The sequence below is a fragment of the Oenanthe melanoleuca genome, chromosome 26, assembly GCF_029582105.1.
Source record: "Oenanthe melanoleuca isolate GR-GAL-2019-014 chromosome 26, OMel1.0, whole genome shotgun sequence".
NCBI lineage: Eukaryota > Metazoa > Chordata > Aves > Passeriformes > Muscicapidae > Oenanthe > Oenanthe melanoleuca.
In genome coordinates, this window is record NC_079359.1 from 3,028,800 (window position 1) to 3,049,142 (window position 20,343).

At 54.3% G+C, this 20,343-nt stretch overlaps 1 protein-coding gene across 3 annotated transcripts in view; it reads right to left on the minus strand.

The window, feature by feature from the left end:
- Positions 1-8,730: 8,730 nt before the first annotated feature.
- Positions 8,731-20,343, minus strand: part of GRM4 (glutamate metabotropic receptor 4) — a 39,521-nt gene continuing 27,908 nt past the window's right edge. For 2 of the 3 annotated variants that reach the window (XM_056511559.1, XM_056511561.1), the window contains exons 8-11: positions 19,511-19,647; positions 18,150-19,085; positions 10,981-11,227; positions 8,741-9,510 (exon numbers count right to left, since the gene is read on the minus strand). In XM_056511559.1, the coding sequence (XP_056367534.1) occupies positions 9,461-9,510; positions 10,981-11,227; positions 18,150-19,085; positions 19,511-19,647 (1,370 nt within the window). In that variant the 3' untranslated portion in view covers positions 8,741-9,460. Of the gene's footprint in view, positions 9,511-10,980; positions 11,228-18,149; positions 19,086-19,510; positions 19,648-20,343 lie in introns of all 3 variants that reach the window. The other variant, XM_056511560.1, reaches the window with a different exon arrangement.

Here is a 20,343-nt window from a genome sequence, read left to right on the forward strand (position 1 = left end):
AAGAGCTGGAGAGGGGAGGCAGCAGCTGAGGAGATCTGTGCACCTCTGAAATTCCAAATACAGGGATAACAGAGAGCCTTGGGCTCAAAACCCTTCTCCAAGGGAGCAGCAAGATGAGCCTCAGCCAACATCCCTGGGGTTTGCAGCAAAATAAACACCAAGGGGTGCAGACTCAAGATCTGAATGTCAGCAGGGTGGAAAAAAGTCCAGCCTCCCTCTCCCTCCTGGCCCTGGTTCTTCTCTCACACGTCACTCTCCCAAAGCCTGGCAAGATGTATTCACACAACAGGAAATCCAGCATTCCCCTTCGCCTTCTTCTTTCTTCCTCTCCTTTAATTTTCCCCAAATGTAAATGAGGAAGTCATCTCTCCTCCGGTGATGAAACATCTGCCTGGAGAAGCTTGCAGTGCAATGCAACATATTTTGATCACTGCTCCATCTAATTACAGAGAAGAGAAGAGAAGAGAAAAATCACAAAGCAGGGTTTGGGACTTTTTTTTTTTTTTCCCCCAAAACACAAGGCATCTGAAAAATAATAGAAAAACAGCAACACTGACAATCAGAGCAGAGGCAGCTTCCCCATCAGGCTTGAAAAACAGCACTGGAATACAGAACCTGCTTGGAAGGAGAGGGATTTCAGGGTGAGATAGGGAAAGATGAATTGCTCGTGCCAAGGACATGAGGGAATGGAATTGGAATCTTGGTATCCTCAAAGCCAGAGGCTGCTCCAGCCAGGCCACAGCGATCTGGCTGCACATCCATCCCTTGGGGCTCACCAGGGCCAGGTTCGTGCATCTCCCTGTCTTGGGCTGCAGTACAGGATGTGACCAGAAATGTGGATTCTGTCCCCATCTGCTGAAAAGAGGTGGGGCAGTGACCCTGATCTCCTGGCACACATTATCTGCTCATGGGCCATCTTTAAACCAGCTGGGCAATCATCTTTATCTTCCCACAGCCCATCCTCCCTCCAGGAGATATCTCCTGTTCATGGCCACTGAGTCCCAGGGCATGACTGATAAAATTCCATCATCCCATGGGAGATGCTCCAGCCAGGGGAGGAGCCAAGCCTTTCCTACCCAGAGAAAAACTGAGATTTGGGACACCAAGGAACCTTCTTTCCACTGGATCCCAGAGGAAAGCCAGACCTTTCCACATCATCCCCGGAGCTTCAGAGGAAACTGCACCTTCTCCAGGAGCACTGCTCCAGCTGAACCACATCTGCCCCTGCAGGAGGATGCAGCCACCATTGAATGGGACTGTGCCAACACCCTGACTGACTGACGGGTGTCAGCTTGGATTCTGACTCTGGCAGGGGTTGGGATTGTTCTGTGTAATACTGCATTTCTATTTGAATTTTCCTAGTAAAGAACTGTTATTCCTAGTTACCCTATCTTTGCCTGAGAGCCCCTTAATTTCCAAATTATAATAATTTGTAGGGAGGGGTTTTACATTCTCCATTTCAAAGAGAAGCTCCTGCCTTTATTGGCAGACACCTGTCCTTCAAACCAGGACACTCCCTCACACCCAGAGCACAGGGGAAGGAAGGACAGGAGGGAAGAGCCTCAAAGAGCAACTCATGGTCGCAAGTTTGAAACCCCACCAAACACTCGATCAGGAGCCAAGATGCAGAGGGAGCAAAGCCTGAAGCTCAAAACTGGGATGCACTGGCTCACCCAAGACTGGGACAATAATTCTTCTCCAGGAGCAAACCCAGGTTCTTCCAGGGAAGCTCTGGAATCTCAGACACAGCTTCAACCTGGCACAGGCAGGGGCAGAGCCCTGGCGCTGGCCTGGGCTCCTGAAGTGGCAACAGGAGAGGCCTCAAAGGCACAGCAGGCAGCACCACCCACACCCCTCGGCATTCCAGAGGGGCTGATTGCTTCCCTTGTTTATCTCTGAAAAACTCCACCGTGAAGCACAGGCGGGGTGCAGCCTCCAGCCGCTCGAGGATGTTGTTCACCGCGGGAAACGGAGCGTTTAGGAGCTCCAAATAAAACCCTAATCATAATCGTTGCTGTTCCCCTGTCTTGCTCTTCAAGCTCAAAGGGAGTCCATGGCTAAGCAGCAGCAAGCAGCACCTCTAACGAGACCTTGCATGGCAAGAAACCAAGCCCAGCACCGGGGGAGCCTGTTCAGCAGCCTGACTGGAGGAACGCTGACAGGTTGTTTATAGCAGCTTACAGAAAGGCAGTGCAAAATAAACAGGAGGCTACCTGCCTTCCACCCCTCTCCCACCCAGATCTCCAAGGGAAAACTTGATTTCCCTTCTAAATGTTTCAAGTTTCCAGAACAGGAAAACAAAACGCTGCCTGTGATGAATGGAGGTTGGCAGCTGGTGGGGACAGGTACGGCACTTCAAGCAGTGGGAAACTGGCCCAAAACATTCAGGAGCTGCAAGGAAACAAAAAAAGCTGATGGGAAGGATGCCCACAGACAGGCAGGGGGGTCCCAAGCCCCTGTTTTTCTTCACAGAGATTTGTCAGCAGCGTTCTGCTGGCAAACAGGCCCCTGTCCATCCTGCCTGCCAGCTCCAAGGATCGTCCTCGCCGTTTGTTATCCTGCCTGAGCAGGAATTCACACAAGTGAGCAGCAGGTGCCTGTCTGGAGCCAACAGTGCACAATGGTTTAATCCAAGTCCATCTGCACGTGGAGAACAGGGGGAAGAGCTGGAGCCTACAGAGCTCATCACCACCACCAGGAAAACAAACTGATCCACTTCAAAATCGCGCCTGTCACAGACACCCAGAGCTGCTCCTGGAAGGTCACATCCCTCCTCGTCCAAATCCAAGTCTTGGCTGTCAGGGAGAGAGAAAAGCACAGGCCTGAGGCTCTCCAAGATGGAATTAATCCTCTGAATTCTCCCCTGTGGGCACAGGCACGTGTGTGTGTGTGTGTGGGGAGTGCGTTGTCACCTTGGCAGAGCGCCGTGTGCTCCCTCCTTGAGTACAGCTGGTGCTGACAAGGTCAGCAGCAAGAAGAAAACTCACCCTGGGCTAACGGGAGGCAGAGAGTTGGAAGATTAGTCACCATCCAGAGATCTGTGTTTCCTGGGAAATAAAGCAGCTGACGAGGGGTGGAGGACATGAGGGACAGGACAGTGTGGGGATTCCACGCTGGAATTCAGCCCCTGGCTCTGCCCCAAATCCACACAGCCTCTGCTTCCCTCTCTGCGTGTCCTGATTCACCTCCCGCTCCCCTCGGGGCACTGGAAGCTCCCTGGAGTTTGCCAAGGGCAAGTTCTTGCAAGCACAACCAAAATCCCCGAGTCCCCCCAGGGCCAAAAAGGGAGAACTGGCCCTAACCCCAGCCAGGACAGACAGACAGACAGGGGCTCCTCCCCAGCTATTCCTGCTGTCTCCCAGGACACAGGAGAGTTCCCAAGCGGATCTGTCAGTCTATTTGGAGCATCAATGTTTGCCTAAGCAAATAGCTGGGATAGCTCCCCAAATAGCAGGAGGGCTGGTTAATTGGGAGGAAGGCAGAGAAGCACAGAGCAAAACACACGCGGGCAACACCAAAGGCAGGGAAGAGCACGGCTGAGGGGATCTGGCCACCCCAAGGACACGTTTGCCCTCCATCCATTGTTTTCTCTGTCCCAGCACCACTGTCAACAACACTTTCTGCATATGCAAATAGGACCATACTCCCGCAATTACATGGCAATCAGAGGCAAATTACATTCTTGCTGTTTACTTTCAGTGTCCTTAATTAATCCGGTTATTAGACGATTAATGAAGCTTGTTTGGTGAAAAACTCATAGCATTTACAGCTTGGGCTCACGCGTGCAGCCGGCTGGCATCTGGCACGTGGGGCTGGAGGCGTCCAGCGCCTGTCCCCAAGGCCAGCACAGCAGGGTGACACCGACACCGGCCCCGCAGGGCTCCAGGGGGGCTCAGGGCTCGGCTTTTCCAGCTGTGCCTCCTCTCCGGGAGCTCAGTGCTGCAGCTCAAGCCGAGCAGAGCATCCCAGCCCCGAGTCTGGAGACACAGCCCCCGCCTCCCTGCTCCTCTCCAAGGGCAGCAGGACCCGCACCGGCAGCTCCCACCGCTCCGGCAGCTGCTGGAGAACGTTCCCAGCTCCGTGCAGCCGCTGGTCCCCATCATCCTCCTCCTCAGGCTGCTCCCTGCCCACCCCAAAGGTCACCCCAGCTCGTGTTTGGTTAAGCTGCCGATAATGAAGTGGCATGTTCATCTAATGATCAAATTGCTGCACCGCGAGCATGAAAGGCTGAGGAGAACTAATTAAGAAGCTCATTTGCATACTCCAGCCTTTCCGGTGCACGTATGGGGTTCCCATAGCAACCGGTACAAAAGCTGGTGATGGTGTGTGGGTTTCAGTGGGTTTTAAGTGCTGTTCCTCCCCTTTGTCATCCCCTGCAGATCACAAAGGCTCTGCGAGGAAGGTGCGGTGACACCGGGCTGGGGAGGGACATTTCTGCACAGCAGGGGTGGGGGACAAACGAGCTGCGAGCGTGGCAGGGGTCCGAGCCCGCCCCCAGTGCCACCAGCTCAGGTACCCGAGAGGGGAGCAGCGATCTGGGGGCTGAGGACACACTTGAATAGAAATCCCTGGCCCGATACTGCTCTACCCAAAACTTTCCTGAGTCACTTTGGCCTCAGCTCCGTGAGGAGGCAGCAGCTCCAGAGGGAAGTTTTGCGGGGGACTGCAGCAAATCCCGCAGCATCCCAGAGCCCTGAGGAGGGACTGGCTGCAGGGAGCTCGGGGTGACGCCTGCAGCACCCGGCGACATGGGGACACTGTGGGATGGGACCCTGGGACACCGTGGGATGGAGACCCTGGGACACTGTGAGATGGGACCCTGGGACATGGGGACACCGTGGGATGGGATCCTGGGACACGGTGGGATGGAGACCCTGGGACACTGTGGGATGGGACCCTGGGACATGGGGACACTGTGGGATGGGACCCTGGGACACTGTGGGATGGGACCCTGGGACACCGTGGGATGGGACCCTGGGACACCGTGGGATGGAGACCCTGAGACACGGTGGGATGGGACCCTGGGACATGGGGACACGGTGGGATGGGACCCGAAATGCTGCACCCCAGTGTGGGAAGGAGGAAAGCAGCCCCGGCCAGGTGAGGGTGGCAGCTCCAGTCCCCGCAGTGCGGTGCAGTCCAGCCCCGGCTCCTTCCATCATGTCACTTTTCCTAAGCACCGAGATTTCTTTTCTGCTTTGTATTTCTGGCAAGAAATCTTTGCATTTAGATAAGGAATAAAGCCTGGAATCAGATCTGAACTCTGCAGCAGAGATCAACATTTTAATGAATTAAATATATTCCAAACTAAATGTAACCTCTTAGCGCTCACATTTTTTGAGTGAGACTAACTTAAAGAAAAAGCCAACAATCCAACTCATTTCAGCTCTCCCCGACTGTGAACTGGCCACAGGCCAATCAATTATCTCGAATTTATTCGTTATTCAACTTCTCTCCAACAGCCAATTTCCAGGCTGTGAATTGCAGGTGAGCGGCTCCTGCGGCCGCGGCTGCGCTCTCCTTCCGGACCAGTTTGCAGGCACTGGTTTCACTGGTTTGCCCAGGAGCTCTGCTGGCCCGGGGCCACCAGCGAGGCAGGACACTCGTGGTGGCACGTTGGGCGTCAGACAGCAGCGGGGGGACTGCGGGGACAGCGGCTGTGTGACATCCAGCAGCCGCGTTGGCAGATGCAAATCGAGCCCGAGCATCCCCCGAGGGCTGCGCGGCGCTGTCAGCCCTGGCAAGAGACAATTAATTCCTCCCTGTTAATTCGGGGCTGCGCAGGGAGAGCAGAGCCGCTCGGGTTTGGTCGCTGGGGGCAGAAGCTGCAGCTGGATGAAGCCCTGCGTGCCCACAGATGTTTGCTCGGCTGGGAAGGGCGATTTTGGGAGTCCAGCCGCAATTCCAGAGCCTGGCGTTTGGGTGAGGGAGGAGAAGGATGCCAAGGAGCAGCAGCTGGTCCCTCCTCTTCAAACACCTCACCTCGCTATTTCCAAGCCAAACCAGGAGCTTTTCCTCTGTCCCCAGCCTACCCAGCACCCTGGAACGAGCTCCCAACCCATCAAGCTGGAAGAAGTCCCCTTGCCCATCCAAAGCTTTCTCCTCCCCTAACATTGTTTTCGTTCCCCCCCCCCCTTTTTTTTTTATTCTCAATAAAAACATAATTACAGGCTTTTAAAAAAAGCAAATTATAGTGACATACTTTAATTATCTCCAAGCAATGGAGGACTAAATTACACAGTCAGGGAATCGGAGGTTACCTAAAAATAAAAGCAAGAAGCTTCATTAAATGCTAATTGCAGCTTTCACCACTGAAGTGAGATTTCAACACAGACCACCATTGACTCACTGGGCCCTACAAGAGAACATTGGGGCTGGGGGGAGCCCGTGGCTCCAACCACCCTCCAGAGGCTCCACTGCTGCTGGACCAGCAGGGCTGGGTGCTGCCACCTCCCTCCAGGGCACCCACTGTCCCCTCAACCCAACCCAGAGGCACTGCCCACCTTCCCAGCAGCATTGAGGGGCTCATCACAGCCCCTCCAGTGCTTTGGAGCAGAAAAACGAGCTTCAGTTTTATCCTGAAAAAAACCACAGCACCCACCTCAACTTTGCTGCCTGTGCTCTGAACCCGATCCCCACCTCACTCTGAGCCCCACTGGGTCCTTGGGGTGAAAATGAGTCCTTGGGGCTCTCCTGGTGGCAATGGAGCCCTGTCCTCCTGTCCTCTCCAAACTCAGCCCTGTTCTTCCCATCCCCTTCCTCCAGATTCCCTCCCCAGAGAGCTCCTACAGGAGATCTCCAGGCCCAGAGGGAGCTGATGTTCCCCAGGACACAGGAAGGGAGGCACGAGGTGGCAGGCAGGCTGGAAAATTCACAGAGAAATTATCTTGTTTTTCCATTTCCCATCGAGTTGGCCTAATTATGCCACCAAAGTCTGTAATTTGCCTCTCACAGAAGAGAGTTAATGACTGGTTCCAGGCTGCTGCTGCTCCAGGCAGGGGCACAGCTCCCACTGCAGCCCCCAGCTGTGCCCTGGAACCCCAAAAGTTCCTGCTTGTCCCTGGAGAAGGGAGCTCAGGAGAAGAGCTGGAAATTGGGAACAGCAGCCAAGGACAACAGAAAGTTCCAGGAGGAAGAAAGATTCAAGCAGGGGATGGAGGGAGCTGGCACCAACCCAGGTTTTTTTCCTTGCCATTTCTCAAAGTCCCAGAAAAAGTGAAAAATCTGCAGGTCAAGCACTCAGGAAACTCAGGCAATTATCGTTGTTTAAATTCAACAGCCCTTCACAGAAATAAGAGAAAATCAGACAAGTGCTTTTAAAGCTCTAAGGGAAGCAAGGAGGAAAAACGATGGCAACAATTTCCAGGTACCTAATTGAAAAAATAAAAATAAAAATAAAAATAAATTTAAAAAAATATAACCAAAATACCAAAAAGCCAGGAATCTGATATCCAGGAATCAGCATCCAATCTGCTCTTCTCCCCAGCCACTGGCAGAGCTACCCTCAAAAATATTGAGCAAAGCAAAAAAGCAGAATCTGGATCCTCATAGGTCCCTGCTGCAACATCCAGAGCAGAGCCTGGCTGGATCCCCATCCATCTCAATGGCTCACAGGCTGCTCCCTTTTAATTAGCTCCCATAATCAAAGAGGTTGTTGGAATTAAACAGCACTGTACCATGAGGTGCTGGATAAAATCCACCAGCTGTGTTGGGAGGTCACTGCATCCACCACTGGGATGGGCTGGGAGGGACAGGGGTCCTTCAGCAGCTCAGGTTTGGGGTGACAAGAACAGGGGGGTTCAGAACACCCCCCTCACAGGCACGGCAAGGGGAGCAGGTGGAGGCTGGAATTAAGCCAGAATCAGCCTTTCCAGCCATTATCCAGCAGAATTCAGGGTGAAAGCTGCTCCTGACACCGTGGGAGCCGAATCCCCGAGCCAGAAGCTGCACCAGAGACATCAGCTGGGGTTTTCTCAGAGCCCTCTGAACCAGGCAGAGCCTCACATCCCATCTGACAGTGATGGATGCTCTGGGAATGAGCAGCTTTTTCTCCTGAGAAGCTCTTTTGACAAGTATGATCTTATCAAAGTTTCCAGCTTTTCATTATGCTGCTTTTTTTTTTTCCTTTTTTAACTCTTGCCTTCCAGCCAGGCTCTGTCCTCTGTGCACAGGCAGGGAGAGGCTGTGATTCCCTCTGGCACCAATTCCTGGCTGAGGCTTCCCTGGGGCTCAGGGCATCCAGGTGCTCCCCACACACCCCAGGGTGAGAGCAGAGCTGGGATTAACACACAAACAGCTCTAGAATTGTGTAAAATGCTGGGGTGACATCACACAGGCTCAGAGAGGGGGAAATAGCACTTTGGGGTTGGGGGAACAGGCACAAAGGGACAGGGAGCCATCCCAGCACCTCCTCCCAGGCCAGCTCCAACATTTTATTGGGCAGCTGGAACAAAGCTTGTCCAGAAGCTGGAGGCACCCAGCATCTCTCTGCCTCCTTTCCTCCTCTCCCAAAAAAGAGAGGTTTGGATTCTCCTCTCCTGACCCAGCAGCCAACAAGCACAGCCAGCCCCAACCCAAGAGGGAAACACTTGGAATGCCCAGGCCAGAGACACCAAAGTCCCCCAAAAAGGCACAGCCCAGACTCTGGGGACAGCCACATCCCCCAGAGCCCCCCAAAACCTTCCCTGGCACCCCCCAAAACCAATCACCAAGAGACAGCAAACACCAAGTGCAAAACCAGGGTCTTTTATTAGAAATCTCCTCGTATAAAAATGATCATGCTCTACACAGTCATCGAATAATTCATAAACATCCAGGCACTGAACTTTGTTTTTTTGTGTGTTTTTGTTTTTTGACTGGTCAGTACATAAAGCAGACATATTTCAATCCATATGGTCATCACATACATTAAGGAACCACCTATAGAAATCAGCACTTTGAACACAGTCTAGGTTTTATTTTATTTTATTTTGCTGTCTGTTTTTTTTTAATGTAATTTTAAAGTATTTTTATTTATTTTTCCTTTTTGCAACATATAGAATTTGGTAGGATATGGGGGTAGAGAGTGAAGAGGGACGGAGGAAGACAGGAACGAAAGAAAACGGAGGATTAAAAAAAAATAAAAAGTGGAAACAGAAGGTTCTGCACAACCACAAACAATCTCACAAATTCCAGAAAAGGGAAAATGTTGGGGCTCTTATTTTTTTTCTCTCTCTTTTTTTTTTTTTTTTTGCCAAAATACAGAAGAAAAAAACAAAACCCAAAGACCTGCTGAAGTCTGTCCCGTCTCCGTCCCCGCGCTCCGCTGTTCCTCCGTGGGAGCCATGCATTGCCACTGTGGGCACTGGAAGAGTTTTAGTGTTTTTTTATGGATTTTTTTGCTGCTGTTGATGGCATTTTTCCCCTGGGGTGTGTCCACCAGTTGCCACCTCGCTGTGCTGTGCCTCTGTCCCTCCAGGAGCTAAATGGCGTGGTTGCTGTAGCTGACATAGGTCTGCTTGGTGGCCAGTGCTGCAAGGAGACACAGAGCCCACGAGGATCATCAGCAGGGCCACCTTCCCCTCCTGCCCCCCTGATTGTGCCAGGGGGTGACAGCAGGGCTGTGGCAGGGTTTGCTCAGGGATCCTTCCCCACTGAGCCCCTGTGGGTGCTCCTGAAGGGGCATCACCCCAAAGAGAGCCCTCAGGATGTGCCATGAGCAGTGGGAATGTGGCCTCAAGAACCACGTGTGTTCCCTCAGCAACCTCCTGCGGACAGATCCACCTTCCACAGCTCAGCCTGGGACAAGCCATGGGGTCCCAGGGGGTTCTGGGGTCCCAGCTGGGTACAAAATCAACCATCCTGGCTGTCCCCTCAACCAGAGGGTGCCACAGGGACACAACCCTGTGCCACCCCCCAGCTTCCCCAGCCCTCAGACACACCAGGAGAGGAGGCAGCGACGGCTCCAAAGCCACCACACGTCCCAGAGTGGCACTGGGGGACACAGCAAAAGCCACAGAGCAATGAAATCCCCACTCCCTGCAGCTCTGTGCCACTGCCCTCGGTGGGGACAACGCTCTGCTGAGACCCCCATGAGGTCCCCAGGTACCACAGGGTCAGCAGGCACAGGAACACCCTCCAGCCATGGGTATGGGCAAGTGCTGGCACAGCTGGCACAGCCTGAGTGGCCCAAACGTGTCCCCATGGAGCCCACAGGGAGGGGACACGGGCAGCTCACGGTGCCTGGCTGGCAGGGGAACCTTGCTGCAGGTTTCCAACTGGTGTTCCCAGATAACAATTAGATAGAGCAGAAGGAATTGGAGCTGACAGAGCTATTTGTTAGCTGCGATGTTTTCGTAGCTGATCTGCCCGTATCAAAGCCCTGTGAATTATTTATTCTGTTGTTTATTTAAGGATACGTGACCCGGCAGTGACAGAGTGAAAAATGTCCCCTCAGTGCTGTGCTGACGTCCCCCTGCACCTCTGCTGTGCCCATTCCCTCCCTGGGCACCACCAGAGCTGCCAGCCCTGCTCACCCCCAGCCCAGTGTGGCATCCACTGGAGTCAGGGATGTGCCCATTCCCTCCCTGGGCACCACAGCCCAGCTCACCCCGAGCTCCTCTAGCCCAGTGTGGCACATGCTGGAGTCAGGGATGTGCCCATTCCCTCCCTGGGCACCACCACAGCTGCCAGCCCTGCTCACCCCCAGCCCCCTGTGGCACCCACTGGACCCAGGGATGTGCCCATTCCCTATCTTGGCACTACCAGAGCTGCCAGCCCAGCTCACCCCAAGCTCCCCTAGCCCAGTGTGGCACCCATTTGACTCAGGGATGTGCCCATTCTCTCCCTGGGCACCACCAGAGCTGCCAGCCCTGCTCACCCCCAGCCCCCTGTGGCACCCACTGGACCCAGGGATGTGCAGATGGAGCTCAGCTCTCCCCGTTCTCGGTGTTTAAGATCCCCAGGAAATCCCGCTGGGAGCCCCTGCAGGAGCCACCTCACCTTGTGTTTCCAGGTTTTCGCAGAGCTCCGACTTGGCCTCTCCGTTGGGGCGGAATCCTCCCTTCTGGGAGAACTTGTTGGACATGGTGGCCGCTGTCACCACGGCCTTGAGGCTGCGCTTGCGCTTGGGGACGTTCTGCTCCGGGTGGAAGAGGATGATGTACACCTTGGGCATGTAGAGCATGCCCAGGGACACCGAGGCACTCAGACTCACCGAGATGGTGAGCGTCGTGGTCTGGATGTACATCTGCAAGACACAAGGCCACCAGCTGAGAGCTGCCCCAAGCCCCTGGGCTCCAAAAGGTGTCCTGGGCTGCAGTGCAGGATGTGGCCAGAAATGTGGATTCTGTCCCAGTGCCCCTGATCTCCTGGCACACATTATCCGCTCATGGGCCATCTTTAAACCAGCTGGGCAATCATCTTTATCTTCCCACAGCCCATCCTCCCTCCAGGAGATATCTCCTGTTCATGGCCACTGAGTCCCAGGGCATGACTGATAAAATTCCATCATCCCACTGGGAGATGCTCCAGCCAGGGGAGGAGCCAAGCCTTTCCTACCCAGATAAAAACTGACATTTGGAACACCAGAGCAGCCTTTGCCACTGGATCCCAGAGGAAAGCCAGACCTTTCCACATCATCCCTGGAGCTTCAGAGGAAACTGCACCTTCTCCAGGAGCACTGCTCCAGCTGAACCACATCTGCCCCTGCAGGAGGATGCAGCCACCATTGAATGGGACTGTGCCAACACCCTGACTGACTGACGGGTGTCAGCTTGGATTCTGACTCTGGCAGGGCTGGGATTGTTCTGTGTAATACTGCATTTCTATTTTAATGTTCCTAGTAAAGAACTGTTATTCCTAATTCCCATATCTTTGCCTGAGAGCCCCTAAATTTCAAAATTACAATAATAATTTGGAGGGAGGGGGTTTACATTCTCCATTGGAAAGAGAAGTTTCTCCCTTTATTGGAACACACCTGTCCTTCAAACCAGGACAAAAGGGAAAGGAGGAAATGGGGGAACAAGGGAAAGTTGGGGTTAAATGAATGCAGTGGGGAGACAGTTCTGGAATGTTGGCAGTGCTGGGTGTTCAACATGAGGTTTGATGCTCCACCAGCCTCAGGCCAGGAGCTGCAAGGCTGGTGCTGGGCACAGCAAGGAAACCTGATCCCATGGCACACCCCACTGCCCTTCTCCCTTCAACAGGTAATTCCCATTCCCCAGCTGACTCCTGGGCTCTTGTCATGTAAGTCACATATTACACACCAACGCTGCCTTTTTGCAGTCAAAACTAATTTCACGCTCACTGTCCAGGACTAACAGTGACAGATGTTTTGCAAAATGAAAGCCCATTAATCTGACTGTAGAATAATCCATTTTTCTATGGAGAGCAGTTGGCAGGCTCCTCTCAAGCCGGGGCATCTGAAGCAGGTGGCAAGTGGAGGCAGAGACCCCCTCCCTCTGCCCATCCCACCTCTTGGGGAGGCTGGGAGGGCAACTCCCTGCTCCGTGGGCATCCCTGCTCTGCCAGCACCTGGCTCCTTCCTCTCCAGCATCCCCTTCTCCAGCAGGCTCTGGGGATGAGCAGGGAGGGGGGTCTGGGTCTCCAGATGCCTTTGCACATCCCTGTGTGCAGGTCAAGGCTTTAGAAGGAGCCTTAAAGCAGTTCCTGAGCTCCAGCTGTGACTCAGAGTCCAGGGATCCCCCTGCAGGTGTTTCCCAGGTGGGGTTTCATGTCCTGGGAGGAGGCAGCACCTGCAGGAGCCAGGGAAGCCTGGGGGCTGTAACAGCAGCCAGAGGAGGGTTCCCCATGTGCCCAGGGCACACATTTCACCTGAGGCTTTCTGAAGTGAAAAGATGATGGAGAGCACACTCTGAGGCAGAGGCTCTGCACAGATCCCAAAAGTGAGAGCTGGTGGGGCACAGCTGCTCCAGGACCCCTCCAGAACCCACAGATCCCACCTGTGACCCCCCCAAAGCCAAGCAGCACCTGGCCCAGAAGGGAAAATCAACCAAGCTTGTTCTGAGTCAACTGAAAAACTTTGGTTTGTCCCCAGAATAAAACCTCCTGCTGTCACACACGCCGGTTTGTTTGTTCCACCTTCTCTCTCTAGGCAGTTTTTGGAAATAAAAATGTCATTTCATCAAGCAAAGTCAAAACACATCTCTGTGCCAGAATATGTGCACTTTTTTATTTCTTTCTTTTTTTTTTTTTTTTTTTTTTTTCCCTCCTCCAACTCTCCAGGCTCTGCCATGGGTGTCCTGGACTGGCCAGGAATGAGGGAAACACCCAGACCCCAACTCCAGGCACCCCAAGCCCTGCCTGGGGACCAGACCCCGTGGGGCACAGCTGAGCTCAGCACCCCTCCTCTCCCTGCCTTCCCTTGCCAATCCAGCAATTTCCATATTTTGTGCCTCTGCAGAGTCCCCCCTCCCTGTGCCTTGGGGGTGTTTCAGCAAGGAGGGAGAGAGTAGCTGAGCTGAGCTGAGCTGAGCTGAGCTGAGCTGAGCTCAGACACCTCCATGTGCGCTCCCCTGGGACCCCACCAGCACCAGCCCCAGCTCCCACCCCACTCTCTGCCCCCTGCAGCACTTTTGGGGTCTCACAGGGCCCTGTGGCACCTTTCCCCCCAGGATGTGTTTGCAGGAAGCGTTTTCTGCCCCCTCCAGCCCCCGCAGCTGCATCTCGCCGCAGCAAACCCCTCACCAGCTCAGACAGGAATATTTTTAGCCCTGGAGACTCCACACAGCCGTGGAGCTCTGCTCAGTTAACCTTTTGCCACTGCGAAAAAAAATGACCATTTCTCACAGTTTCACTTCCTACTCTCTTAATTGGCTTCCAGCCCAGGACTCTGCTTTGCCCCTCTGCTAACAGCACTGGAGCTTCCCCCAGAGCCCTGGGAAGTGTGAATGTGCTTATTGAGGAACTTCCAGCTCTTGCTGCCTCGTGGGCTGGATCAAAGAGCACAGCCAGCCCTGGCTCAGGGCAATGACGCTGAGGGACAGCAGTTACCCAAAATGACCCCACACCAGCCTCACACCCAGCTTTGCCCAAGCTTTGGTGAGCTCATCCTGCCCAAGGGAGCAGCCCAGGCTTGAGGCACAACCCAGGCATTAAATTTCTGCATCAATGGGAAGCTGTTCCCACTCTAAATCCACACCTGGCCCTGCCACAAGGGGTTTTGCACCGTGGAAGGGCAAACCTGCTCAGCGCTCCAAACGCCACTGGACAGTCCCTCTCACTCCTTCCCTCTCCCTCTTTTCCCTGGCTAAAAGCAAATGTGATAAACAGGGAAGCAGACAATGACTCCACTGTTCTGCTGCCACCTTATCAGCACAGGAAATTGTCTCTTTCTTTAGATCCTCTGTTATTGCTATTTCTGTAATCCGCCGGGATCGGCGGGGATAAGAGGTTCTTTTCAGAAAAGGCTTGGGGGACTTGTTACAATAATGTGCCACCTCCATGTAAAGTTGTGGGCACGAGGTAAAGCAAATAGAAGTAGAAACGGGGATTATCATCCAGCTCCTGCAGAGCACCAGGCAGCCTTGGCTGCAGCCCTGCAGCCTCAGGTCAGGGTAGAAAAACCAGGGGTTCACGGGTGTGGGTTTGCCCTGTGGCGTCCTCAGGACTTCAGCCATGAGAAACAGCCCAGACAATGCTCCTGGATTTTTTTTTCTCAAGGGTTCAGACACTCCACGGAGCCCAGGAGGCCTCAGTCCCAGCAGCAGTGGGGTGAAGGTGGTGGGATCCCTCCCAGGGCGAGCTGGGGCTGCCCCGTGGGTGATGCCAATGCCAGTGCCACCAGCTGTCACCCAAGGACACACTCAGAGCCACATCCTCCACACAGGCTGTGCAACAGATCCTTTTCAACCTTCTTCTCCCCAGGAGTGCAAACCAACAACTAAAGCACTGAGGGAGCCCCAATCATCTTCTCCCTGCAGCCTCATTTGAGCACATCCATCATCCCTCAGCTGTGACTCAGGGACACTCAAAACCACATTGATATAGCCTGGGGACACTCAGAGCCCATTCCCATGGCTCAGGGACACTCAGAGCCCATTCCCACAGCCTGGGGACACTCAGAGCCCATTCCCATGGCTCAGGGACACTCAGAGCCCATTCCCACAGCCTGGGGACACTCAGACCCCATTCCCATGGCTCAGGGACACTCAGAGCCCATTCCCACAGCCTGGGACACTCAGAGCCCATTCCCATGGCTTGGGGACACTCAGAGCCCATTCCCACAGCCTGGGGACACTCAGAGCCCACTCCCATGGCTTGGGGACACTCAGAGCCCATTCCCATGGCTCAGGGACACTCAGAGCCCACTCCCACGGCTCAGGGACACTCAGAGCTCATTCCCATGGCTCAGGGACACTCAGAGCCCATTCCCATGGCTCAGGGACACTCAGAGCCCATTCCCACAGCCTGGGACACTCAGAGCCCATTCCCATGGCTCAGGGACACTCAGAGCCCATTCCCACAGCCTGGGGACACTCAGAGCCCATTCCCATGGCTCAGGGACACTCAGAGCCCATTCCCACAGCCTGGGGACACTCAGAGCCCACTCCCACGGCTCAGGGACACTCAGAGCTCATTCCCATGGCTTGGGAACACTCAGAGCCCATTCCCATGGCTCAGGGACACTCAGAGCTTATTTCCATGGCTTGGGGACACTCAGAGCCCATTCCCACCACTTAGGGACACTCAGAGCCCATTCCCATGGCTCAGGGACACTCAGAGCTTATTTCCATGGCTTGGGGACACTCAGAGCCCATTCCCATGGTTTGGGGACACTCAGAGCTCATTCCCATGGCTTGGGGACACTCAGAGCCCATTCCCATGGCTCAGGGACACTCAGAGCCCATTCCCACAGCCTGGGGACACTCAGACCCCATTCCCATGGCTCAGGGACACTCAGAGCCCATTCCCACAGCCTGGGACACTCAGAGCCCATTCCCATGGCTTGGGGACACTCAGAGCCCATTCCCATGGCTTGGGGACACTCAGAGCCCATTCCCACAGCCTGGGGACACTCAGAGCCCACTCCCATGGCTTGGGGACACTCAGAGCCCATTCCCATGGCTCAGGGACACTCAGAGCCCACTCCCACGGCTCAGGGACACTCAGAGCTCATTCCCATGGCTCAGGGACACTCAGAGCCCATTCCCACAGCCTGGGACACTCAGAGCCCATTCCCATGGCTTGGGGACACTCAGAGCCCATTCCCACAGCCTGGGGACACTCAGAGCCCACTCCCACGGCTCAGGGACACTCAGAGCTCATTCCCATGGCTTGGGGACACTCAGAGCCCACTCCCATGGCTCAGGGACACTCAGAGGCCACTCCCACATCAGCAGAGCAGATCTCCAAGCTGGAATCCCAAAGCCCCTCCGGGCTTGGCTCAGCAGGCTGGCGGCAGGGCTGGGCTGTGAGACAGAGCTCTGCGTCTGAGGGGAGTTTAAACATCACTTTTTCCGCCTCTAATCAGCTTGTTAGCAGCCTAATAACAGAGCAGGCCTGTGCATTACAACCCCCAACGAGAGGCACAGCCTATTGTGGAGCTCTGCCTGACAGGCAGCGTTCAGCAGCCCTAAATTATCCCGTGACAAGCTGCAGTGAAGAGGTGAGCAACCTTGCGCATAATCTACAATCATTATCATTTCCATCTTTATTACCCACAGTATGCCAAGCACATTAAGGAGGCTTTCAGGGAGCTTTTGTTTTGCAATAATTTCTTAAAAAACCTGCTTTCTTGTTAGTATCTCCCCTGCCATCTCATCAAAATGGAAATGCTGCAAAAGGCTCCATTTATTTCCTTTAATTCTCCTTCACACTTCCAGCCAGAGAAGGCCTGGTGGGACTTTTTGGTTGAGCCAAGGTCAGGGGTGGCTGGGCAGACTCAGCCTCCTCGAGGGATGGATGTTCTGACAAGAGATGCTGCAGGACACGACAAACTCAGGTGTCCACAGCAAAAGCTCCCTCAGCAAACATTTGCAAGAGGTGTGTCCTGAAGCCATGGTGTCAGCAGCACGGGGACACACTCAGGGGATCCAGAGAGGGGTTTGGGTGCTGGGACACCCCAGGGATCTCCAGCAGCTCCAAGGTTTGTTCATCAGAGCAGCCTGGGCTGGCAGGCGGGAGCTGTTTGACAGAAATGCGATGATTCCTGTTTTGGCTGGCAGGCAAAAGGATTTGGGTCTCATTCATGAGATTTTTATTCTTTGTTCTTAATCCCTCACACTTGAGCACGGAGCCTCATCCAGGCTGGCCTTGGTCCCAAGGGAACTCTGCACTGGGAACAGGAGCTGGCTGGGCAGCACCAGGTCCCTTTCTGTGCAGAAATTGTGCCCATGACACTGGGGACCTGCCCTGGGGGATCATCCTTCCCCAGCCCACACTGCAGCAGCCTGTGCTGCTCACTGCCCCAATCCACGAGGGGCAGTGGGGCCAACAGAGCGTGGAGAACTTCCCGTCCTGTTGGGAAGGATAAGAACTGACAGGAAGGTCTCACAGATGTGTATGTATAACAGAAAGATCTTTGAATGTAGAATCTGAAGAAGGTACAGAAATGATAGCAAGTTTTGATGGAGAAGAGAAGAATTGCTGAGCCAGTCTTACAGGATAAGTAAGAAGGCAAAGAGCAAGTGGGTTGGAAGAGGCTTTTGTGACTTAGAGTAAAGGATAAATCCACCTCAAACAAAAGATGTTTTTACCAAGCAGAAAGGTTTTCCCAGACAAACAAAAATGCCATGTTGCAAGTAGAGAAAAGATCTCCAAAATTTCCACTGCAAGAAAACTGAAAAACAACTCCTAACTTAAAATGTAATGTACTAACTCTTTGTAATTGGAAAATAGTAACATGAATATGGTAATGTTAGTAGTCATGATAGGCTATAGGTAATAGTAAAGGTATTGATTGGTTGTCATGTTTTAAGATGCTCTGTAATGAAAAGTATTTAATGCATTGTAACCAGAACTAGAAGAAGCTTTCAGACGAACCCACAGCTGGGGCTGATAGGCCACGACCCATGAACTGCTGCATCATTTGGATACAACAAACAACATTTTAAAGAGCCCTCCTGGAGCTCTGCATCCTTCATTTTAGGCTCTTACACCACCCCCATTCCCAAGCTGACCAGGGCCAGGCCTCTCCCCTCCTCCCTTACCTTTTCCGCCGACTGCGACGTCCCAAAAAATATGGGGATGAAAGCTAACCACACAATGCAAGTGGTGTACATGGTGAACCCAATGGGCTTGGCTTCGTTAAAGGTCTCGGGGACCCCGCGGGTCTTAATGGCGTACACAGTGCAGGTGACCATGAGGAGCATGCTGTACCCGAGCAGGCAGATGAGGGACAGGTCCGAAATGTCACACTTGAGGATGCCCCGGGCAAAGTGGGGGTTTGTAGTCCGCTGGTCCTCGTAGTCAATGACGGAGTGGGACGGGTCCACGATGAACCAGATGCAGACGCCGACGAGCTGCAGGGAGATGAGGCTGAAGGTGATGACCAGCTGCGAGGCGGGGCTGATGAAGCGCGGGGCGCTCACCGACTTCTTGCCCTGCTCGAAGATGCGGTAGATGCGGTTGGTCTTGGTGAGCAGCGCGGCGTAGCTGATGCTCATGCCCAGCCCCAGGAAGATGCGCCGCAGCGAGCAGGTGCTCAGGTCGGGCTCGGCGATCATCAGGAAGGTGGTGGCGTAGCACAGGAAGATGCCCGTGAGCAGCACGTAGCTGAGCTCCCGCCCCGACGCCTTGACGATGGGCGTGTCGTTGTAGCGCACGAAGGTGATCACCACGAACAGCGTGGCGAGGATGCCCACGATGGCGATGAACACGGGCACCACCGCCCAGGGCGAGCTCCACTCCAGCTTGATGATGGGGATGGGCGTGCAGCTGGTGTGGTTCTCGTTGGGCCGCTCGTTGAAGTGGCAGCGCTTGCAGTGGAACTCGTCCAGCTGGTACTGGTAGCCGTCGCAGCGCTCGCAGTGCCAGCAGCACGGGATGCCCTTCACCAGCTTCTTCCTCTCGCCCGGCTTGCAGGGCAGGCTGCAGATGGAGCTGGGCTGCTGGCTCCCACCCCCCGGCCACAGCATGTTCTCCACCTGCGGGGCAGATGGCACCAGCCATGCTGAGGGCACACCTGGCCACAGGGGATGCCCTGTCCTGCCCTGCTTGGATCTGGGCCCTCAACCCATCAGCACATCCCACAGAGGGTCCCAGCCCAAGCTGGCATGGGGACAGGCAGGTGGTGAAGCTTTCCATTGGTCTTTTGGGAAGATGCAACACCAGGAACCCAAAATGAAGTCCCTCCTTCACTAAGGAAACTCTATCTGCTCTGCTGTGGCTCCTGTCCCCTGTCCCATACCCAGACTCTCTAGGGTGTGGTCACACGTGCTGAAGCACAAGGGGACACCTTCCCCTCTGCCCCTGCCACCTTTGGCTGCCTGCCTTTGCACCCAGGGGCTCCCAGACTCTGTGTGTTGGGAAGAGAAACCTGCAGGACCTTCCCCTTGGACCACGCCCTTACCTTGAGGTGCAGGTGGTCTGTCCACTGCCCGATGACTTTGTACTCGGGGGTGGAGTTCCTGATCTGGTACTGGTAGATGTCATAACGCCCTGGAGCATCTCCGTTCTCATTGAATGTCACAGGAGTCCCAGCAATGCCTGCAGGAAAGGGGGGTCAGCACCCACAGCACCCCCAGCAGCCCCCACCCTGCTGATGGGCTCCAGGGGAGCTCTGCCTTGATGCTCCCCCCTCACTGCTTCTTTTAAGAAAGGGGCAAAAGCTGCTTTAGAAGTTCAATCAAGTGAATTCTGGAGATAAACACTAATGAAAGCGAGGAAGAGAAGAATCAAGAGAGAGGGGAAAATAAATAAAAGAGACACTGTGGAGGAGATCAGAGGGTGGAGATAAATAGAAATAATAAGGGGACCAGACAGAAAATGTTTATTAAGGAGAGAGGGCAGAGGAAAAGATGGGCTTGCAGAGGAGATCTGAGGCAGACAAGGGGAGAGCAGCGGGAGGCAGTGGGACCTGTGCCAGCTGGGAGAGAGAACTGGCAGGGGGAGAGGCTGGGCAGAGCAGCAGGTGAGGGCAGGGTGAGGGCAGGGTGAGGGCAGGGCAGCAGGTGAGGGCAGGATTGCTGCTGGATTTACACTGCAAAGGCTCTCAGGAGATGTGGAAGCTCAGACCTCCTCACCTGCTGATCCACTGCCCTCCCTCCACACTGCATTCGCAGCGCAGCAGCTGCCAAATGGCACCAAAAAATAAACTGTGGGTGCTGCTGTGTGACCCACACTGGGGACAGCCAGGGCACAGCACACCTGAGAAGCTCACAGCACACCTGAGAAGCTCACAGC